Source organism: Lemur catta, chromosome 1 (genome assembly GCF_020740605.2).
Source record: "Lemur catta isolate mLemCat1 chromosome 1, mLemCat1.pri, whole genome shotgun sequence".
Taxonomy (NCBI): domain Eukaryota; kingdom Metazoa; phylum Chordata; class Mammalia; order Primates; family Lemuridae; genus Lemur; species Lemur catta.
Window position 1 is genome coordinate 231,803,060 of NC_059128.1, and position 25,407 is coordinate 231,828,466.

The 25,407-nt window shown below is 34.7% G+C and overlaps 1 protein-coding gene across 1 annotated transcript in view; it reads left to right on the forward strand.

Moving 5' to 3' along the window:
* SLC9C1 (solute carrier family 9 member C1) overlaps positions 1-25,407 on the forward strand; it is a 91,562-nt gene that overhangs the window by 41,470 nt on the left and 24,685 nt on the right. Inside the window, exons 13-19 of the mRNA XM_045565762.1 lie at positions 726-820; positions 4,487-4,603; positions 9,440-9,635; positions 14,582-14,767; positions 16,642-16,791; positions 17,790-17,841; positions 19,095-19,243. Of these exons, the coding sequence (XP_045421718.1) occupies positions 726-820; positions 4,487-4,603; positions 9,440-9,635; positions 14,582-14,767; positions 16,642-16,791; positions 17,790-17,841; positions 19,095-19,243 (945 nt within the window). The remainder of the gene's footprint in view (positions 1-725; positions 821-4,486; positions 4,604-9,439; positions 9,636-14,581; positions 14,768-16,641; positions 16,792-17,789; positions 17,842-19,094; positions 19,244-25,407) is intronic.

The window sequence follows — 25,407 nt, forward strand, 5'->3', positions numbered from 1 at the left end:
GAGAATGCTTGCTGCAGAACTCAACAATCTTTGGTCATATCATACATTTCAGTTAAGGAAATTGTTCTACACAATAGTGTTCAGTACATTAAAGTCAGAAACAGTGTCAGCTAGTGGTTTCCACATCATCAGACATAATCCCTGAAGCACAGTAGGCTCTTAATATATGTATTGAATGAAGGAGTGACAATGTTCTACAAAATAGTAGTAGTCCCTTATTATAATAATCCTTATAACATTCCTTATAAATTATAAAGTTCCTTATAAATAATTCTTGTAAACTTGATAATGGATGGGACAGCAGAATTATGTTGTGGAAATATTTGGTAAAATGGAACTAAATAAAGACGTAAATCTAGATTTATTTAATGTAGGATTTCTCAGAACTTTTAATATTCTGATATGCATTATAAACTTTTGAGATGAGGATAAGTCTGCAGTTCCCAGACTTAGTTGTCACTAAGTTCCATTTCTTTTTGGAAACCTAATTAATGTTTAGCAGGACCCCAGTTCTCTTTGGAACCAGTTTGGCTCTATCCAAAGCCCAGACCTACCTTCTGCACTAATCTCATAGGTCGGACTCCATAGAATGATTCTTTTTACAAAAACTTTTGATTATTTGAGTATTTTGACTTCTTTCTCACATATTATTTTTCCATAAAGGTTGTAATAAATTGTCATTGTTATTCATGCTATATAATGACTTGAATCAACATTTCTTTTAGGCGAGCTACCAGAGACAATACAGGAATGAGATTCTGACCCAGAGTGCAGTCCAGGTGTTGGTAGGTGCAGCAGGAAGTTTTGGTGAGAAGGGAGAGTAAGTATATTATCAAGAGAAGGATTCTATCCTAAGCCACTGCATTTAGGAAATTACACAAGTGAGTTTTCTTGCTTTTGTCTGATAACTTCAGTGCATCCAGTATTATGTGTGTAAGCTGCTGCCTGCTCTGTACCCCACACTAGGCCACATCATCTGTTTTCAGTTTCCTAAACTTTCTTTATTCATTCAGATTGTGAATTTGGACAAGCTGCTCCTTCTGATTGGAACGCTCTTTTCTTTCTTTTTTTGCCCACCCCCTGCCCCATCCAAAGGTAAGGTGTGGTAAACAACTTTCCTTTTAGACTATTTGAATGCCTAAATCAGGGCAAATCCTTCCTTAATCCCTCCAGGCACATCTTGCTAAAGCACAGATAGTACTTCATGCATCCTCTCTTATTGCTTAGCATACACTGTAATCTTGCAGTGATTTCTTTAGATATAGGTCTCCACAGTAAGCAGTGAGTCCCTCAAAGTTGGTGTATTGCAGAGTGCCCTCAGATCATTCCTCCCGAGGAATGAAAGAGCCATGGTTGGGCAGAAGGAGTAGTTGCAACAATGTCCACCCAAAGCCCAGACATAGCTTCTAGGTGTAGAGCCAAGAACAAGTTCTAGTGCCAAAGACACCAAAAATCCCTGTTGAAATTGTCCTAAGTTCATTTTCAGAGTCTACTTGGGCCTCTACCTCTGATCCATCATGCCATGAGCAAACTGGGCCTTTTACACACTCCTAAACCTAAGTGATGTGCCAGCCTTGTGTCCACTTACACATACAAGCTTGTGGTATATTGAAGGGTAAAGCTGAGTGTGAGAAAAGCAGCAGCCAGAAATGAGGACATGTTCTCGTTGTATTTCAAGTACAGAAATTCAAAGAGTGTAAGAGTTTTCATTTTACAGCTAGCCACACAAGTCACTATGATGTTATATGTGTTAGGGTAGGAAGATGAAACAGATCCTATTTACAATGTTGTTTTCTTGATATATAATGTTCAAATATCTCCACTTATGGTACAAAAATCTCCATTTGTCCTCTTGATTCAGGTCCTGCCAATGCTTAGGTGACCTGAGTAAAGTTGAGGGAGTTGAAAAAGAGGATTGCGGCCGGGCGCAGTGGCTCACGCCTGTAATCCTAGCCCTCTGGGAGGCCGAGGTGGGTGGGTCGCTCGAGGTCAGGAGTTCGAGACCAGCCTGAGCGAGACTCCATCTCTACTAAAAATAGAAATAAATTATCTGGGCAACTAAAAGTATATATAGAAAAAATTAGCCGGGCATGGTGGCACATGCCTGTAGTCCCAGCTACTCGGGAGGATGAGGCAGTAGGATCACTTAAGCCCAGGAGTTTGAGGTTGCTGTGAGCTAGGCTGACGCCACGGCACTCTAACCCGGGCAACAAAGTGAGACTCTGTCTCAAAAAAAAAAAAAAAGAGGATTGGGAAAATTGATTAATATGAAACAACACAATGCATAGTATCAAGAAGACACATGCAGTGTACAGAGGAAGTTTTTAAATGAATAAGTGACACAAGTAAATACATCATCACTATATTGTCTAGGAGAGGTTAATATGAAAACAAAACAACATAGAGTAATTCAGCCCCTGCCTTGATTTTTCCTCCCTAAGTCCTCCACAAAGGCAGAGGCAACATATGCCTATGAAGACCCAGAGCAAATGGATACCAAAAGGAGGCTAACGGCAGACAGGGGGTCAAAGGATTGAAAGGACTCTTTCTTAGTGGACACTATAGGCACATTTTGGAATATAGTACATTTTTATTCATACATGTAAGAGACATATATTAAATGCCATGCCAATATGTGCAAAGCTATATTCCAGGCATGGTGGGGAATATTAAGATTAGCAAAATAGTCTTCCAACCCTAGAGAACTTTCTGTTGAGTATGTTTATATTCAGTTCTTGCTTCTTTGCTGGTCTGCCTGGGAGTTGATTTTGCCATTTGCTGATCACTCCTATAAGTAGCCCCATGTTTGGGGGTGTCCTGTGGCAAGAAAGATATGTCTAAAGAGAGTAAGAGTGGAGGATTTAAACAGGACCTATGCTGAATGCCTGTGTAATTGCCTAAGAAATAGTGTTTTGAATCCATGATTTATTTTTATTGAGTGCTACGGCAGGTAGTTTTAAACTCTTTACATGTATTAACCTATTTTTACCACATAAAAATTTTAGGAGGTAAGTACTCATTATCCTCAAGATGCAGGTGAATAAAGTGAAGCACAGAGAGGTTAAATAATTTACCCAAAGTCATTTTGACTAATAAATTACAGAGCTGGAATTTAAAGCCAAGCTACCTCACTCTCTAGTTAAAGAGATCATACTGTTTTACTAACTCAAGTCTAAACAGTTGACTGTGTTGATGTAAGATAGGAATTCAAGAGCCTGAATTACTCAGCAATTTGGGCTGTAAAATATTGCACACTTACTGGTATCACGATAAGGCTGTACAATGCCCCACTGTGTAGATCGAGTGCTCAGTTATTTATTATCTCTGCAGCTCCACTTACTACACTGTACCACAAGTATTCTTTGTATATTTTATCCCATAGTCCACTGGAGCCTTGAGGGCAGAGGTCAATTTTTTTTTTTATGGTTCATCCTTAGCATTTAGCAAGCATAGTAGATGTTTAATAAATATTTTTTAAATTATGAATGAATCAAATCTTATACACATTCAAGATTTCCCATGTAATTATTACATTGTTATACTGAATCACAAAGAATTGAATGGTTTTATTCTTTTCAATTACATTAGTATCCCTGTATTAAAGAAATTGCACAAATTTTAAAGTGAAAACATCATAATCAATAGGAAGGGAAAAGTCAACCTTTGAACTTAGATTTCCAATGCTCTTCCATTAAGCATTACAAAATAAGACCTCAGACCCAAGGGCAAAGGCCCAGCCTCCTTCTGATGAAGACAATGTAAGTATCTCATCAGCACGGATGAATACTTTGTAAAACCAAGGGAATTGGTTAAATAAGACCAAATCATATACACTGATCTGAACTATCTCAATAAAAAAGCCAGCAGAAATTTACAGACAACTTGGGACAGGTGCTACCAAAATGTCTTTTGGGGCCTTTATGACCACTGACTTCTCTAAGTTCCCATTTTAATTCTTTTATAGTCATTTTAACCTTCCTAGATGCCTTGAATGTGAAATAAATGAGATGGGGATATGTATGAGATAGGCTGGATGCTTTATACATATTAGTAATTTCTCATTTAATTATCCCAGACTGACATAAGTATTTTTACCCCATTTTATAGATGAGCAAGCAGGTTAATGAGGTAATTTGTTCATTGCCACACCAGACAATGAGAGATCCAACATGAAAACCCCGATATATATGAATACCAAATATTTGAATCATTGTTTGCTTTTTCTCTTTGAATCTTGAACTTTTTACATTTTAAATCATGTATCTCCAAATTTTAATACTCTCTATTTAATGAATTAGTGCTACATCCTAACTTCATGTTTGTGTATCTACTTGTGTCTACAGCTTCATGACTTGGAACTGTTCCCATGAAAGTGTCTTATATCCAGTCATCATTGCACAAAATAGTCTTCCTGATTTCTGAAAATATTGCATTAAACTTATTTCAAAATGTTTAAAGCATGTTTAAAGATTTCTCTTTTTTTTAGATGTATAAGTATTGAGACAATAAGGAAATATTCTGAAAGCAGAAAGATACTTATCATTATTAGAAAAATACTGCTCAATTGGGTATATAAAACTAAAAAAGAAAATGAGATATCAGGGTAAGTGCTTTTGAACCTTATAAGAAATTCAATTATAGTCATTTGAAATTCTCTGTTTATTTTTTAATTATATACTATATACTTTGTAAAATATTTTGAAGTAGTTTACAACTAAATTATTTATATATATACAAAAAGTTACATAAAGAAGAATGTATCAATATAAGGTTTATTAACTTTGTAGCCTGTATCAATACTTTAATCCTTTTTACAACTGAATAATTTTACATTGTATGGATATACCACATTTTGTGTACCCCTTTATCAGTTGATAGGCATTTGAGTTGTTTCTACCTTTTGGCTATTCTGAATAGTGCTGCTATGAACATCCACGTGCAAGTAATTGAATATCTGTTTCTGTTTCTCATTCTTTTGGGTATAACTCGTAGGCATAAAATTGCTGGGTCATGTGGTAATTCTATATTTAATTTCCTGAAGAACCAACAAATTGTTTTTCACTGCTGCTGGACAATTTTGATAAAACAAAGTATGAGTCCTTCAACTTTATTTTCTTTTTCAAGATTGTTCTAGCTATTTGAGTTCCCTTGCAATTTCACATAAATTTTAGTATTACCTTGTCTATTTCTGCAAAAAATATCATTGAGATTTTCATAGGAATTGCATTGAATCTGTAGATTGTTTAGGTAGTATTGTCAGCTTAGCAACATTAAGCCTTCCAATCCATGAACATGGAATCTTTCCATTATTTAAACTTTTAAATTCTTTCAGTAATGTTTTATAGTTTTCAGCATTTAAATCTTAGGTTGAATTTAATCCCAACTATTTTGTTCTTTTTATGTTATTTTAAATAGAATTGTTTTTATAATTTCATTTTCAGACCATTCATTCCTAGTGTGTATAAATATAACTGATGTTTATATATCAAGCTTGTATCCTAAAACTTTGCTGATTTTGTATATTAATTCTAGATGATTTTTTTGTGGATTCTTTAGGATTTTCTGTATATAGGATCATGTCATCTACAAATAGAAATACTTCACTTCTTTCTTCCTTTGCAATTTGGATGCCTCATTTCTTTTCTTAGATTCAGGGGGAAGAAATATAGAGCCTACCTCTCAATAGAAATAGCAAAGATTTTGTGTCTATCTTTAATCCACCACACTCAAATATCCAAAGGATATTTTTGTATTATAATTCTTTAAAATCCTTCAATGCTGACTGAAGCTGCAACTTTTCTGAGTAATTATTTCTGTAGATGTAAGAAAGGGAGATTTGAAAAATTATTACTGACAGCCCATATATCCTTTAGGCTGTCTTTTAAACATCATTATCCCAAAGTAGAAGTACAGGTTCTGAATTCAGAAGACTTGGTTTAGAATAACAAGCTCCATCATTTATTAGCTGAATGATCTTTATAGGCTTCTGTTTCTTCATTTGAAAACTTGGTATAGTCACATTTACTTCATATTCTGGAGACTAACTGACATGTGTAAAGCATCCATCAAAGTAACTGACACATAGTTGGTACTAAAATATGCTAAGTAGGTTCCTCCTTTCCCTACTTTATGGGATTGTTGTAAAGATTGCATAAACAGTATAGAAACACTTAGTTCAGGGACTAGCACTGGGTAAGCACTTAACAGATGTTAGCATTTATTATTAAGTTCTGAATAGTATTTCATTCAAGATTAAGTACCCTAGCCAGAAGATGAAGTCCTTGTCAAAGATCAATGAACACATAAAGAAATAAATAAACATGAATGACAGTCAGTACAAATAACAACATATTTATATCTCTAAGACTTCAGTTATTAGAATTATTCAATATGAACTGTAAGTATTACTGAAATGTTGAAGTTAATAAATGATGGAATCACAAACATGGCAAGTTCAACCACCAAAAGAAACTGAATAGAAAAATGGAAAAATATATATAATTATTGAAATTAAAAATTCAACTTAAATTATTCAAAATTAAATAATAAAATCAATATACTATATATAATTTGGGGGGGTGCAGCTAGAGCTATGCAAATGAAAATAAATATATAGCATTGACAGGGCTTCTGTATCAAGTTCAAAGCTCTGATAGAAAAAGACCGGGACCATGAGACCTGAAATGGAAACACTACGGTAGACAAACCTGAGGGTCTTGAACTCCCAGATTCTCATGAACACTCTGGTCTGGCAAAGACAACCCTCTCCCCACTACTAGAGGAGAGTAGCCTCCTGTCACCATCAGATGCCACAGAGACATCACAAAATGATACCTGTCCTTTTTTCAAGATCAGTCTTCATCACCTTTTATTGTTTCTAGGGAAATTACCCAGTCAGGTCTCAACACAGCTGGAGAGGGAAATATAGTGCCTGTTTCAGGAGCCTATAGATTATCTCCTGCAGGAATTACAGGACCTGACTGTAAATGCTGGTAGAACTTAATGAGGGAGTGAATCTTGAGGGTGTTGCACAGGAAAGTTGCAACATAAGGCCAGATTGGGAAGAATTTATTGGCATGAGTGGTCTTATCCATGATGACTCGAGTCTTAGCACTGTCAAAAACACTGGGCATGGGTACTATTACACTCCTGGGATGGTTCTTTGAAACTTGACCAGGCCAACAACCTGCAGTAAATGAAGTTCAGGTAATAAAAATGGGAATGTTTGGTTGGATTTATTATGGGAGAATGAAGAACCAACCGTATGAACTTGTTCTCTGGGAAGACTAAAAGGACATTTCCATTCATCAAGGCAACAGTGAAGCTCGCTGAGAAATTCAGTGAGAGGGGGAACAGAGAATTTCTGGTCGATTTCATGGTAGCCTCTCCTACTGGCAACTGTGGCCTGCAGAGGGGGACAGTGAGGTTGCCAATAGGAGAGGCTACCGTGAAATTGACCTCTCTAGTTATCAAAAGGATAAATAGGATTTGAGAATGACAGAAGACAAATGGCAGTACTTAAATGTCATATGCAAGATGGGAATACTTTATTTTGTGGGCAGAAAACCTGGAGTAGCATTCAGTGTGCTTTGACCTACAGAGTGCCTTCATCTGAGGATGGCTAACAAACATGCCAAAGGGCAGTATAGATGAACAGTTAACTAGAGTGTTATTTTTCCAAAGAGAAAGCTCATGACAAAAGGGATGAGAGCAGCTACTGCAAAGGAAAATCATGATCTCTCACCCTTCTCTATATATCTAGGTCAGTTGTCAGAACCAGAGCCCTTGAGAAAGAACGTGTAACTACACCACAAAGATCTAGCGCAAATGATCCCTCAATCTTTTCTCAAATGGACCTTTACTCATTTTATCATTGCTATGCATTGGAGGAAAGACAACACCCAGACTTTTTGATGACTTTTGGATATGGCAATTTAAGAGGTCAATATTGATACCAAAGGCCTGAAATGCTATTGTGATCCTCAAGTTAAACTGGTGCTTTTAGGCTGTATATATGGTGTTTCTGGCCCAGTTTGTCTCAGAATCCAGAAGGCCCACTGTGTGGTTATTTCTCTAAGTCCCTGAGGGTATAATGGGGATTAATATACTTAGTATCTAACTGAACACTCACATTGATTTGCTGACCTATAGAATAAAAACTATTATGGCAGGACCAGCCAAGTAGCCAAGTGGAACCTATGACCAAAATAGTAAGAAGCAATACAGCATCTCATGAGGAATTAAGAAATTAACACAAAAACTAAACATTTAAAGGAATTATGAATAGTCCCCATCACATTCCCTTCAATTCACCTCTTTGGCATAAACATGACAGATTATGGTCAACCATAAACTTAAGCAAAGTAACCACAAGTGCAGTGCTGTGCCAGATATGGTTTTGCTACTGGAAGAAATCGAGAAAAGCAGTCTGGAGAGAGGACTGAAGAAGGGCAGAGGGGGTGTTACCACGAAGCTGACAAGGCTCACACTCCACAGCTTCTGTCTCACACAGGCACTGCCTGAGGTCTTGGAGTGCCCTAGCGATGTGATCACACGATCATACACTTCTGTGTTCATCATGTCATCATCTTTTTCTCAAATAGGATCCCAAATTATAAAAACTTTTGGCCCATAGCACCAATCTACCCCTGAGAATGGTAGAAAATTATGTCATACTTCCTCAGTCTTAATCAGCAAGTGATTGATCATATCATTTTGAGTTTTAACAATAATAATGCATTATTTTACTACTTGAATAATTAAAAAATAGAATTAAAAATACAAAAAGTAAATCCTTTTGTCTATATTTCACTCTCTAGCATACATAGTATGGAAAATATTTTTCAAAGCATATACATTAATTTAAAGTTTTTGATAAACTTTGGATCCATATGTTCCAATACCATGTATCCTAGGCTTTGTTCCCAATTTTATGCCTTGAAAAGGGAAGATACTCATGATACATTGTTAAAAGGAAAAAAAGACGCAGGTTACAGAAAAATATGTATAATTTCATTTATTTTATGTGTATAGATGATGGTTTTATAAACAAAAAATTTAGAACAATATTCAAACTGTTAATAGTAGTCATCTCTAAGAATTGGAAGTATTGGAAGGTGAGAGGGATTGTGTTTATTTTTTAAAATTTCCAGTTTGAATTATTCCTGTCTTACACCAAAAGTATTTCTGTTAAAAGTAATAGAAAAAGTGAATGAGAGTTAAGGAAGGACAAAAAGACAGAGGGGAAGCTAGACTTAAGACATTTAGCAGAAGAGGAAATTAAAAGGACAGTATTTGAAGCAGAAGGCAAGAAAGTGTTAGCTAGTGTTGGCTGCTTCTAGAATTAAGGAGGGCTCTATGACTATTGATAATTAGAACAGAACTGAAGATCATTTGATGTAATTCTCTTATCAGATAAAATTATCTCTTTGTTTTACAGGCATTTCTGTTTTCGTATATGCCACAAAATAGTATTTACTGCTGAATTTGAGTATGTTGGATACCTTGTGACACTACTGAATACATTTCCTATCATAATGTTTTGGATACCCCACTTAGGTCAAATCTATGACCACGAAATAAAACGTGCTAGCTACATTTTTCTTGCATTTTATATCCTAGAGGGCCTACTTAAGGTAATCTAAAATTTGCATGTGTATGAACTTGTTATATGTCTAACAGGAAAATTTTCTAACCTCATTTTTCAACACTAGCTACAGAGGGTTTTCTAAAGGCGTGTATGAAATTCTCCCTTACTTCCCAAAACAAACTTTAATTTTTGAAGGTGATTTTCAGGGTGAGTCAATAGAAAATATGCATACTTTTAAGCATTGATTTTGTATTTGCAAAAATAAATTTTAAAATGGTGTGTGTCCAAGGGAAACAGTAAGTTTAAAAGGCATTGACATGGTCTTAAACTTAGCAGGGTGGTGAGTACATGAATGTTCATTTTATTATTTTTATACTAAATAGATAAACGGATGGGTAGCTTGATAGATACTCTTTTATACTTGAAAAATTTCATAATTTTATTTTTTAAATATAATATAAAGGCAGCTGTTAAATGATGGGAATGTATACCTACAAATTGATGGTAGTGTTGCGTTGTATGGATTAACAAGTGGTAATATAAAATATTTTTAGCAAGAAAATTTAAATAGAGGAATTATGTCTGATATTTGCACAAAAATATGAATCTCAGATCTGTGGTGGAAAATTTAAATGCTACTGCAGAGCCATGGTATTGGAAAAAAATGAATTCAAATCCAGTCACATTGTATGTAATAAATTCCAAACTAGTTGAAAAGACCATAGAAGGTTTCATAGAATTAAGGGAAAATAAAGCAATTAGGGTCAAGGTTAGTGACAGCATGTGGGTGCGAGTGAGAGTCCCCTAAAATCATTTAACATGTACCATAGTGGGAAGAGCACTGAGCTGAGATTCAATAGACTTTAGCTCTTGTTTTGGTTTTCTCTGACAAGCTGTAAGCTGTTGACTAAGTTACTGAACTTTTCCCACCCTGAAGTTTCTGGGAAGGGTTGGCCTAAATGACAGATGGTGATCCTTCTAGACCTAATAACAGATCCCTCTAATATTCTTTGTACTTTTCCAATGTTAGGCTGCTGAAGCCACAGTGGGCTTCATATAATCAGGCCCACTTAAGATACCAGTACTGGACTACAACATATCACTGTACTTCGTAGCTGAGAAGATACTTCCAAGTCACAACCCTGTTCTTGTCTCTACCTCCGACTTAACTCAAGATTTATTGTCTCTGCCCAATTTGTAACCTCACATTTACTTATCGTTTCCTTTACCCTCTTTTCTGTTTAGTTCAGTTCTGCCATTTTTACCTTGTCTTTTAAAGTCTCCATTATGTTAATAACAATAATAATAATTTTTTGCCTACAAGGCACCATTTATTTTCATTATAACATTTCAAATCCTTAAATCAACCTTGCTGTCATGCTTGCATTTTACAGATCAGGGACTGAGTCTCTTGTCTAAAATCACATAGCTAATGAATAGTAGAGTTGGGATATGATCCCTCGAGGTTCATGTTCTCTCTAATACACAGTGCTGCCTTAAATCCCTTCCCTGTATTTTCAACCTTTTCCCAAAACACTCTTCACTCTGTTAGAGAAATGGGTCTTTTGAAACTTTTTCAGGGGAATGTTGATCACTCTTTGGCATCTGAGATCCAGAAGGTGGCATTACCTGAGTTTCCAACCATTCTTTGACAATCTTGCATTCAACAAACCCCTCCTAATTTGAAGCCTACATTGTCCTTTTACACTGGACTTTCCCTTTCCTGTGGCCATATTCTTGTAACCTCCAGATAATTTCTTACATTTCTGAATAGTTGGTATCTAGATAAAGTTTAAACTCTTTTATTTATTTATTTATTTTTTATTTCAGCTCTTCATGGGGGTACAAAAGCTCAGGTTATATACATTGTCCGTGTCCCGCCCATCCCCCTGAGTCAGAGCCTCAGGCATGTTCATTCTCCAGACAGTGCGCCTGGCACTCACCATGTAGTCATACCTCCATCCCCTCCCCCCTCCGCCTCCCCAAGTCAGCACCTTCAAGCATGACCATTCCCCAGACGGTGCGCAATGCACTCATCATGTAGGCATACACCCATCCCCTCCCCCCACCCCTCGTCTCAGACTGATATCCAATTGGTATCCTTCCCTGATGTGCATTTAGGTGATGATCAGACAAACCAATAGCTATAAGAAATAATGATGATACATCTCTTTGGTTCTCCTGGAGAGAGTTGGATCCCATTATATTAAGTGAAGTATCCAAAGAATGGAAAAACAAGCATCACATGTACTCACCAGAAAAGTTTAAACTCTTTAAGCCAGTTCCTTCAAGTTCCTAAGAGAATAATCTAACCAATACTCTGCTTCAATAAGAAGAAAATGAAACATCTAGAGAGGCTAAATGAGGACTTGAGCAGGACCTCACAAGACCAGGATCTTATCCTTTGCTTCCCAGATTCAGACATTGAATTCCCTCGGCATGGCCAAATGCCAGCAGTCTCAGGAGAAATAACTCTCTATCACTAAATATACAGGAGTCTGTTTATAAACAAGCATAGCAATTTCTTAATTTATAATGGATCACACATTATCCCATGGACATGAATATATCTGTATCCTACATTTTCTTAGAATCAGAGTAAAGTGAGGGTAAGGGAATCAGGCTGGTAGGAGACTACACATTAATCAAAATTACAAATCAGTGTCTTTAGTTTAATAAAGAAATACACAGTACCATGGGAATAAACAGAAGGAGTTTCTCACACAGAACAGTAGGGTCAGAGAAGGAAGGTTTTCAAGAGAGGGAGTTACTTGAGCTGAATTTTGAATAATATATAGGAATCAAAGATGAAAATGAGTACGTGAGTATTTTCTCTAAGGGAAAACTTAGAGGCAACACTGTGGCATACTCGTACGTAAGGAACATCATTGCCAATACTGGAGCTCAGAGATGGCTTGATCAGGGTGAAGATTGAAGAGATGTTAAATTAGTGTGGATGGTATGGAAAATGAGGCAAGAGACATAGATGTAAATTAAATAATGAAGGGCTTTATAGACCATGCTGTCTTCCTGGTATCAACTATCATTCATAACCGAATGACTCCCAAATTCATGTCTGCAGCTCAAATTTTATCCAGTGCCTCAGATCATGTAGATAACTGCTAACTGGATCCCTCTGACAAAATACTGTGCAAACATCTCAAGCAGCATATTCAAAAGAAATGTATCTTCTCTAAACCTACTCTTCCTTTAGAATTCCACTGAAAACCCAATTTCCCAAGCTTGAATCTACAATCATCTTTGAAACCTCCCATTCTCTTAGCTATAGCAGGTTTTCAATAAACATTTTTCAAAATAAAGGACTGACCGAATGAACTATAACAAAATAGTAGATATTTTGAATATCTTCTCCCTTGGAATAAATGCTTCAATATTTTAGTCATTTCATTCCAAATTAATGTTATCATTTACTAGTATGAGTATATATTTAATTTAACATGTCTAAATTCAAATCATTATATTTAGAAAAGAAGATGTTATGATATTAAACCACCATAGCAGGTCACAATTCTGGAACATTTAAAAATTACTTGTTCCAGTATTATAAATTTAGTAGATCAATTGTTAGATAATAGTTAAGTGAGGCAAAACATGTGGACACAGATATAAGATCTAAAATTTTCAGATATATTTCACTTTAACTTATAAAAATGAGCTCCTTCCATAGTATTCATATTATACTAGAAATTTCATATTTAACTAGGAACATACTTCAACTATCTTCAGATGGCCTTGAGCAGGCCCTGGACAGAATTGTCACAAAACTTTTTCCTGTATGGATTTGATGCAATGAAATCCTCATTTCCAGAATTCAGATGAAGTTATAATGTTAATGCCTTCAAATTAATGTCAACACAAGGAAAGGGAACTATGTATTCTAATCTGGTCTTATGCCTAGTAGTAGTAGATTTGTAAATGTTTCAATTTTCCTATTTCCTTTTGAGTTGCTTCTAAAAAGTCACCTTTTTTAATGATTCTAAAAAAATGTTGTCAGAATCAACAAATACTCTGATTGTCCTCACTGGCTATCTAGATGTGTAAAGGAGAAAATTTTAAAAACTAAGTTTACTTTAATAAAAATGACAGAAGCAATTTCTCAGCTTGTAACTATCTTATTTAAAAGACTGTCATTACTTTACCTGTTAAAAAGCATTCTAATAAGCTATTTCTACTCTGGTGTAGGAACATATGGGTTATGAGTGAAACATACATAAATAGCTTCTGAAATGTATTTATCTGAATGTGCATGTGTTGACGAAGCCTTATGTTAGCTCTACAAACAAATATATTTACTGAGATGAAGAAAAAATTAGTATAATTACCAGTGTAACTCTGACAAAATATTTACTTTTACTAAAGTTTTTGAGAAACTAAAAGTGACTTTTATTCTGCATTGTCCCAAGATGAAATTACAGAAGTGAATTTAGTGAAGAAAGCATAACCTTTTAATAAATATATCTTTAAATCTTGAACTACTTTAATAAAAACCTTGCCCACATGCATCAAACCAATAATCTAATTTTTTTCTTCATTATTCAGAATCACCATTTTGGACATCAATCATATAATACTAAAAAATGGAATATAGCACTCATGATTATTGTGGTATTTAGGGGTATTTGTTTTAAATTAAAAACCCCTGGGACACTATGTTTTTGTTTGAATTTTCTGCCTTTCCATTGCTGCTACTTTTTACCAGTGTCATTATGTAAATCTGTTTGTTTTCATCTATAACTGTGCTTTATACCCAATCCTAAATCGATAGTCCTATGTGCGTTCCTTTACTACAAGATAGAACTAATGAACTTGCTTTTGTTTGTTTGATTTGGGTTTCCTGGTGGTATTTCACACATGTGGAGTCTTAAGATAGGTGAGAGAAAAAGCTGAGTGATGATGTTTAAGTTATTGTGGGAAACGGTGTAGTAAAAGCAAAAACAAATATGATAATGTAATTTCTTTTTAAATCAACAGATGGCAGCAATAAGGAATGATTTTTTCTCATATACCTGGAACTTATTTGAATTACTAATTACAGTAGTTGCCATCATAGATATAATACTTGCTGAGATGAACACCAGTAATAAGAATGTTGTTTTGAATCAAACATTGATCTTTATAAAAACTGTTCAACTTCTTCGTTTACTACGCCTTTTGAAGGTAAAGAAAAGTAAATCATGCAAATTCAAATTCCTACTGATTTTTATGAAATACGGACTAAAGTCAGTTTACTAGTTTTATGACTACCACTTTCTGTTGGACTAATGTTTATATTTTAAATTCTACCTCCCTTTGACAAGTTAAGTTTTATAGCATTTTATGTTACAAATACCCAAATTATATTAGAAATTCATTTAGCACATGAAAGTACAGAAACACTCATCACAGCTTTTTCTTCGAATAGAGACCACATGAGAAATTCCACATTAATATAAGTACAAGTCAACCCCAAACTAATGTTTATTTCTATAGATACCTAGGGAATAAAAGATGGAAATCAACAAAACAAACAACCATGCAAAGCATTCATACAAACAAAGCAAGTAGCACACATTCATACAAATCAAGAAAAAAAATACACATTTCACGTTATATAAGTTCACAGTAGTATATAATCGTGGTATCAAAAATGACCTTTGATTGTCTAATATATGTTTATATGATGAGTATTTTCTGTATGATTATTTCAATGACATAAAACTCATTCCCTCACAAGGCATAGAAGTATATATGTGAATACAGGATATTCTCTCTCTCTCTCTCTCCACCGCCTCCCTCCCCCGCTTCTGTCTCTTCCGTCTTTTTCTCTATTCATACACAAAGAAGACACACAGGCATATAAGCACTATGGTAGATACAAAACTAAATAAGACATAGTTCATCTAGAGATAAAGCTAACAGAACCTATACATTTAGATCTTTCTTACATGCATTTAAACATAATTTTCTACTGAGAGGTATAAATCAGCTAGGTCTAAAAGTATACAAACATTGGTTCCTTTATTTTTTAGTACTCTAGTGAACTGTAAGTAATGGTAGAGTGCAATTTGACCTGAGGAAGGCAAGTCTAGTGTGGTCCAAAGACTGATTAATTCTTCCTGATAGGAAAATATCAAGAGTCTACCAATTAGTTTAGATGAAGAAACTGATAAACCACCTCAGAAAAGTTTGTTTGTCTATATGATGAGGAAACTCTGAACCCTTATCTTATGTCAAATGGTAAGCCCTTGAAATATGAAGACAAATTCAATATAGTCTCTGCCCTTAGGCAGCTTATTGTAGAAGAGAAATAACAAGTAATCTAGATATTCCAATGTTATATGGTAGTATAAGTGCAAAACAGACTATGCACAAAATGCTGGTGGGATAGAAAAGACTTCCTTTATTAGGTGTTACTTGAGCTGAACCTTGAAAGCTGAGTATAATCTCTTTGGGGATTAATGGCACGTGGCTGGAGGATAGAGTATGAAGGTGGTGAAGCATGAATAGGAAACAAAGGGAACAGAAAACTGCTGAAGCTAGAGGACTGCACAGTGGTAACAGGTAACCCAGAGACTTCAGTCCTCGACAGAGATACAGGGAGAGGGAGAAGTTAATTTTGGGTTCTAACAGGAAGTATGGTTGTGGTGGATTCTCACCTGATGGAACCATCTAATAGAAGTTTAGTAGATGATTTAGCATGTAAAGGTGACAGTACTTTATATAGGTATTTTGTGACCTAAGCCCAAAAGATTAATCACATTTTTCCAAGAATTTAAATTAATTGAAAACAGCATCAAATCCTCTATAAGGAAAATAAAGGATAAGGTCATAAACTTCACACAGGTGCCCAATATTATCAGTCATAGGGGAAATAGCTGTAGTTATGAACTTATAAAGATACCATGAATAAAATAACTAAGAACCTTGACAGGTTACTGTACTTACCTTTGAGGGCAGTTACTTTCTTATTATCTATTTTGGTTAAGCTAATTAACATATGATTAAATAGAATTTGTACAGTTTATATTATATAGTAGCCCTGTTTTCCCCAGCTCATAACACCAAAGTTGCTGCAATTAACAGATAAAAGGATGAGTCATCTGGTGTCCTTTTGGTATGCTGTACTAAAAGGATATGTCCAAGGTGAATCAGATGTAGTGACTATAATTGATCAGATTGCAAGCTCTAAACAGGCTAAACAGGTAAGGAAAACCTTAAATACTAAGAAGAGTTCAATCTCCCTACCCCTCAATTGCCCTCACCCATCATGTTCTCTGTCTGTTTATGTAGATGTGGTCTTTGACTCCTGGTTTGCTAATTAATTTCTGTAAGTACTTAAACTAATCTACGTTTAAATTATGCAAATACCTCCTCACAGAAACGTCTGTGCCAAATTAGCAATTGCAAGGCTCTTGGAAGGCACCTTTCTGTCTTTGTGGAGGCTATTATGAAACGATGTGCAATGGTCTGCTTCCTCCTGATGCTAGCCCAAGGATCAGGCAGGCAACAGATGCACTAAATAGGAAATATTGGAAGGTGAGAAGTGATGGCAGTGTTCAGCAGAGATTCCTCATAATGCCCAAAAGCTCCTTCTGTCTCACTCTATCCTTGTTTTCCCCACAGTAAACAGTAATGGAAAAACAAGTGATCTGGCAAATAGAAAACAGCAAAGAAAACAATAATTCATCCAGAGGGAAACCTAGCCTGATTCCATCATTATGCAGACGAGAAAAATGAGACTCATAGAGGTTAAATGATTCTGTCCAAAATCACATAGCTAGTTAGCAGCAAAGACAGTTCTAGGGCCTAAATTCTAGATTTTATTTTTATTTTTTTTATATTGAGACAGATTAATACTGATATGTGCCCACAAGCCATCCTTGTGTCCCAAATTTTGAGGCTCTCATAAAGCTGAATGTACCTATGATGCGTGCATTTTTGAGAATCAATAGTGTCCTAAAGTAAAAATATATGACTCACATTCAGGTTTCTCAAAATCTGCCTAGGTAATGCTACTTCTTATCTTCCTCACCAGTCTTGCTGAAGCAAAGAGTGCTGTAGCTCAAAATTCACTTCTAATCCCTGAAGAGCTCTCCATTTCTTTAAAGTTATTGATTTAGGTTAAAAATCCATCAGTTGCAAATGACATCTTATAAAAATTTGTTTTTCCAATGGAGATAATATTTCTTTTGGTCCTTAGATGTTATTAAAGCGGGTAATAAGGAATATGGAAAATGCTATGAAAGAGCTAGGTAAGTAGCTCTCATCCTAAATATTCATCATGACCATCTTTTATGATCACTACTTCAGAAAGGCAGTGGTTTTTATAACTAGATCTAATCTTTAGAGGAAACCCACTCACTAATAATAATAAAATGGATAACTTCAACAATCAATGTGATCTTATTTTCATTAGAAATGAAATGGGAATAGTATAATATTACCTCTCCACACTTGTTCTCTCTGCCTTTTACAACAATGAAGTCCTTTTAATTTCTGTTTAGACACATTAGCATGTCATGATTATGCATGTAATTATAGCCTTTATGAATTCTTTCTTCCAAACCAGAAATACATGTATCTTCTTAAGTGACATTAGGAAAAAAGCTACTTTTTTCCTTCACTTGCCACAGAGCTGCCTTTTAAAGATTTAGGTCTTGGCAATGAGTTGAAATCAAAATAGAGTCTTATAGATCTGTTAGATCTACTGTGAGGTCCAATGTCCAAACACACCAACAGCCTATTCTCTGAGTCATGCCAGCTCACGCTCCCAATGCAGGACACATTCTGCAAGTGGAACAGACACACCCTCACAGTATAATGTTCATGTGTGAGGAGGAGAAAGGAGTTTCATACCAGATGGTGGGCTGCAAAAGGACACAGAAAGCATGGAAATGAGGTCAGGCATGAGAGATCTTCTATGGCAGATGGTTACCAAGCCAGATAAGAGGTCATGATCAGGGAAAAGCCTGAATGTAAAATCTAAGTGGATGAAATTTTCATAGGCATCAGGAATCCCAGACGAGACAGGCTTCTCATAGATGTTTGAGTCATCTAGACACACTAGCAGGGTGATTGGACAATGACCCAGGATGAGTGAGAGAACTTAATCATAAGCCATATGTAAGCACACAGTTTGTAGCTAAAAATCCTAATTCAAACAGAATTTTAAAGTGGGTCATACACTCCAGAACTAGACCCCCAAGCAGCCTCCCAGTGCCCAGTGCAGGTAGACCAGTATGACTGTTAATCCTAGGACTGGGGCTGTCTATCGCTCTCCATGGTCTTAGACACAATTATGAGTGTTGCCAAAATAATGGCAGGAAGAACTCTGGCACTGCTAGGGAATAATGACTGACTGCAATTGCCCCTTCAGGAAAAGATACATTTCCCTGTGTTGAGGGTGATACTCCATGAGTTTAGAACAGAAATATTAGCTTATTATCTACATGAAACATTTAAAACATTGTTCTTATTTCACCTAAAAATATTTTATTATTTTCAGGCTACTTAGAGTGTGATCACCCAGAAATTGCTATCACTATGAAAACAAAAGAGGAGGTTAATGTCATGCTCAACATGGCTAAAGAAATTATTAAGGCTTTCAGGTTAAAAGGAATTATTCATGAAGTTGAAGGTACTGAAATTGAAAAGGTAAGGTAGAATATTTTCAAAGCAAATATATTTACTTGATATACCATCATTCATGATCTTCAAGCCTACTTTTGACTCTTTCTATTTTGGCCATTCCTGAGATATGAAAATCTCACTTAAAACAATTACCTAAAGACAAGCACCCATCATAGACAGTTTCCTTCCTGCAGTCCTAAGGGTCAACTTCTCTTTCCATTTTCACTACAGTGAGGGTCCACTCCTTTCTCTGCTTTGCTCCCAAACCAAGAATTTGATGAATCTATTCTTTTTCCTAGTTACAGTGGGAATTACACTATGTTCTTGGGAATTATCTGTGACACTAAAATAATGTTTTCTATATAAACCATAACTTGTGAGAATATGCAATTACAAGGTTAGGATTGACTACATTTCCTTTTTCTAAGTTACATAAATGGCACCATGACATATAAAAATATAGAAATAGTCCTAACCTATTCTGGAAGTATTAATACCAACTTGACACCAAATTTGGAAATAGCATTAAAAATAATAAAACTGTTATACTTGTGAATACATATATAAAACTTCTTAGCATAATAGTAGTGAACTGAATCTGGTAGCATATTAAATGTATAATATATTTTGTACAAGTAGGTTTTATCTCCCAAAATAGCTAGGTGACTTGTATTCAGAGATGAAAAAAAACACTTGATAAAATTCAACCCTCATTCAGAATGTTCAAACAATCTTGGAAAGCTAATAGGAAAAGGAACATCCTTAACTTGCTAAAGAATATCTATTAAAAGTGAGCAGCAAACATTGTCTTAGACAGCAAAACATTAAATAGCATTCCTATTAAAGTCGGAAACAGCATGACGAGTGCCATTCCAAGTATTGAATGCTGTGCTGGAGGTCTTAGCCAGTCAAGAAAAAAAGAAAGAAAATTCAAAGATTGAAATTTTAGAAAGAGGAGAAAACTTCTATTATTTGTTGATTATTTAATTAAAAATCCTAGGGAATTAACCTAAAAGCAGTAGGACTAATAAAAGAATTCAATATGGTATCAAGACATAAAATCAATATACTAAATTTTTCCCCAATTAAAAATATGTAGAAAAATGTTCTATTCATAATCACAGTTAAAAATTCTAAATTCTTAAGTATGAACCTAACATGAGATAGGTAACACCCATGTGGCAAAAACTGAAAAACTCTACTTAACACATGTTCTGCAGGAGTTGACAAGCATTTTCTATAAAAGGTAACAAAGTAAATATTTTATATTATGTGGGCCAAATGGTCCCTGCTACAACTACTAAATTCCACAATTGTAGCACCAAAAGAACTTTAGACAACATATAAATAAATACACATGGCTGTATTAAAAAAAATTGTTTACAAAAGCAGGCATCAAGCAGGTGTTGGCCCCACAGGTAATAGTTGCAACCCATGCCACAGAGAATCAATATTTTAAGATGTGAATCATACATAAAATAATCAGTTCATTTAAGACACCTTAATCAAAATTCACACTATTTTTAGGGAAGCTTAAAAAATAGATTTTACTTGTACAACTTATTGCTCAGAAATTACTTTTAAAAAAATCCAGTGATGGTCAAGAGGATTCTGGGAAGATGGCAGAGTAGGAAGTTTCAGAAATCTGTTTCCTGACCTACACCGCAATTGCACTAGTAGAATCTGTCTGATGTCACTATTTTGAAACTCCAGAGTTTATTGAAGGTGTGCAATTTCCAGATGAAGGCTTAGATGATAAATTGTGGCTAATTTCTATCAATTTTGTCTCTTAGCACCCCTCAGCACATGGCAGGCAGTTGTGCACATTTCCAACTTACACACAACTTGCAAGAGCCAGGTTGGGCAAAAAGGACCCTGTCCTCTAAAAATCAGGTATCTGTGCTCTGATCACTGATTGCTGTTTTTGATCAGAGAAATAGACAAAGAAATGGCAGCCATTGTCATTGCACCTTCCTGTATTGTTATAGCCCCTCTCCCTCTGGCTGAAGTGACTTTCAACAGATTTAAAGGGCTGGCACTTTTTTTTTTTTTACCTCTTTATTATTCTCCTTTTCCCCTCTTGGGTGCCAGACATTAAAGACTGGGATATTTAAAAACAACCACATACACAGGGGAAATAAGAAAGTTGCTATGTGTACACAGGGGAAGTCACAGGCTCTGAAAAAAAAACAGAAAATACCTTAAGTTTAGACCTCAGGCTGATCCTCAGCACAGAGACAGCCTACAACATTTTTTAAATGCAAACACTGGGGGAAATGGGGAGAATTTGATTTCTGGAATTACATTATTCAATTCAAATCCAGTTCAACAATAAAATCACAAAGCATACAGAGAAATAAGAAAGTATTGCTCATTAAAAGGAAAAAAAAAAAGAACAGAAACTTTCCCTAAAAAAAAAAGGACCGGATCATAGATCTACTAGACAAAGACTTTAAAACAATTGTCTTAAAGATGCTAAAAGAACTAAAAGAAGACATGGAGAAAGTCAAGTAGACAACGTGTGAACAAATGGAAATATCAATAAAGAGATAGAAAATCTAATAAAAACACTAAAAGAAATTCTGGAGCTAAAAAGTAAAATGTAATAACTGAAATTTTAAAATTTACTAGAGGAATTCAAAGGCAGATTTGAGCAGACAAAAGAAAGAATCAGTGAACTTGAAGATAGAATGATGGATATTATCATGTGTGAGGAACAGAAAGAAAAAAAAGATTAAAGAAAAGTGAACAGAGCCTAAGGGATCTGTGGGACACCTCAAGTAAACCAACATACAATGTGTAAGAGTTCCAGAAATAGAAGAGAGAGAGAAAAACATAGAAAGAATATTTGAAAACTTCCTAAAATTGATGAAAGACATACATGTAAACATCCAGGAATCTCAACAAACTCCAAGAAGGATGCACTCTAAGAGATCCATACCTAGACAAATTATAATCAACTGTCAAAAGACAAAGAGAGAATTTTTGACAGAAAGAGAGAAGCAACAAATCATATACAAGAAATTTTTATTAAGATTATTAGCAGATTTCTTATCAGAAACTTTGGAGGCCAGAAGCCAGTGGGCTGATATATTCTAAGTGCTAAAAGAAAAAAAAATATCAAACAAGAATCTTATTCCAGCAAAACTATCCTTCAAAAGTAAAGGAGAAATTAAAACATTTACAGATAAACAAAAGCTGAGGAAGTTTTTTACCACTAGACTTGCCCTGAAAGAAATGTTAAAGGGAGTTCTGCAGGTTAAATGAAAGGACACTCTACAGTACCTCAAAACCTTATGAAGGCTGGGCGCGGTGGCTCACGCCTATGATCCTAGCACTCTGGGAGGCCAGGCGGGTGGATTGCTTGAGGTCAGGAGTCGAAACCAGCCTGAGCAAGAGCGAGACCCTGTCTCTACTAAAAATAGAAAGAAATGATCTGGCCAACTAAAAATATATAGAAAAAATTAGCCGGGCATGGTGGCACATGTCTGTTGTCCCAGCTACTTGGGAGGCTGAGGCAGTAGGATTGCTTAAGCCCAGGAGTTTGAGGTTGCTGTGAGCTAGGCTGACTCCACAGCACTCACTCTAGCCCGGGCAACAGAGCGAGACTCTGTCTCAAAAAAAAAAAAAAAAAAAAAAAACCTTATGAAGAAATAAAGATCTCAGTAATGATAAATACATGGGCAATTATAAAAGTTTGTATTAGTGTAACAGTTGTGCGTAACTCTACTTTTTATTTTCTAAATGATTTAAGGAACTAATATATTTTTTAAAAAATACAATTATTAATTAAAACTAATATTATTTTAACTTTGGTTTGTAGCTCCACATTTTCTTTTCTACATCATTTAAGAGACTAATGCATTAAAAATATGTTAGTTTATGTTTTTGAACATAAAATATATAAAGGTGTAATTTTGTGATGTTAACAGCTGAAAGAGGTGGGGATGGATCTGTTAAAGGAGTAGAGTTTTGTGTTTATGGAAATTAAGTTTGTATAAATTCAGATTATAGTGTTATAAGTCTAGGATTTTAACTATAATCCCCACATTATCTACAAAAATGTATGTAAAATATATACACAAAAATAAGTGAGAAAAGAACTTATATGTTTCACCATTAGAACTAAACACAAAAGATGATAGTAATGTAGGACAAAAAAGATATAGGCATTTAGAAAAGGCATATAGGAAACATATAGCAAAATGACAAACATAAGTCCCTCCTTATTAGTAATTACTTTAAATGTAAATGGATCAAATTCTCTAATCAAAAGACAGAGATTGGCAGAACAGATAAAAAAAAACATGATCCAACTATATGCTTTTTCTTTGGGAAACTGAATATCCATGTGCAAAAGAATAAAGTTGGACCCTTACCTAACACCATATATGAAAATGAACTCAAAATGGATCCAAGACCTATATGTAAGACCTAAAACTGTAAAATTCTTAGAAGAAAATATAGGGCTAAGACTTTACAACATTGAATTTGGCGATGATTTCTTGGATATAATGCTTAAGACATAGACAAAAACAACAAAAACTTAGACAAAGTATACTTCATGAAAATAAAAAATTATATGCATCAAAAGATATTATTACAGAGTAAAATAGTTACAGATATATATAAAACTATTAGTATTGGTCCCATCTGGAGAAAGAAATGGAAGGAAAGAAGGAGAATGAGAAGATCCTTAGCTATTTATTTTATTAATATTGTTTATCATGCTTGAAACTTTTACTTGGAAATGTTCTCATATATCACTTATATAATTAGTAAAACAATTTAACAAAAAAGATTTTGATTAATAATATGGTTTCCTAAGCCCCCCAATTGCCACAATTTTCCAGAGGCATCCAGAATAACAGTCTGGACACAGTATAGCTTGTCCTTCTGTAGGTTACTCCATGACAACACAGTTCCTGTGTGTCATGTACAAATAAACAAACTCATCATGTTCAAGGAAGGGCATTTTTAATATAATACTTATTTTATAGTTTAATGGCCCACTTTATAATTTCATTTAACCATGGTGAGAAGTCCTGTGGAAACGGGCATCTTCACTTAAGAAGAAACAGAAAACACTACAGGAAAACCTACAAAAGACCATGGTAAAATAACACAGAGGAAAATAATGAGCACATAAAAAATAATAACAGTAAATCCTTACTCACTTACTCTTTCAGTTTTGTTCTTTTCTTCAAGATTATTTTGACTAGCTTTTGCATTTTGTATTTTCAAATAAATTTTAAAGTCAGCTTGGAAATTTCCACTAAATAGACTACTGAAATTCCCATTGGGATTCTATTAAGCTTACATATCAATTTGGTAGAATTGACATCTTTGTAATGTTGACTCAATCTATTTACATGATATCTCTCCATTCAATTATGTTTCAATTTTTTCTCGTAATTTTTGGGGTTTTCTTGTGTAGAGTTCTATTTCATTCTGAACCCTTATCTTATATCATACACAAAAAATCAATTCCAGATAAATTATAGACATAACTGTAAAAGATAAAACAATAAGTTTCTAGAATGTGACATAAGAGAATTTTCATGATTTTGGCATAGGCAAAGATTTCTTAAACAAGGCACAAAATTGGATTTAAATAATTTTAAAATTGAGAATTGTTCTTTATTAAAAAGTTAAGAGAATTAAAAGACAATGCACTAAAAGAGGATATTTACAAGATAAATATTTCCAATAAGGGACTCATATTCAGAATATACAAAGAAATCTCTTACAAATCAATAAAAACAGACAGAAAGTCCATGTTTTTCATGGGCAAAAGATTTGAAAATGTACTTTGCAGCAGAAGGTATTTAAATGGCCAAAAAGCATAAAGGAAGGTGCTTAATATCATTGTCATAAGCCTGATGCAAATTAAAACCAAAATGAAATACAAGTACACAATCACCAGAGTACCTAAATTTTTTTAAAAACTGACAATATCAAGTGTAGGCAACAGTGTGGAACAACTGGAACATTAGAGTAAGAGTGTAAATTGGTGCAACCACTTTGGAAGGTTGTTTGGCAGTATCTACGAAAGTTGAACAAATGCACATCTTATGACCCAGCAATTAGAATAGATAACCATAAACTCAACAGAAATGTGTATATATATAAACAAATATTCGTAGCAGCATTACTCATAAAAGCCCCAAATTGAAGCAACCCATATG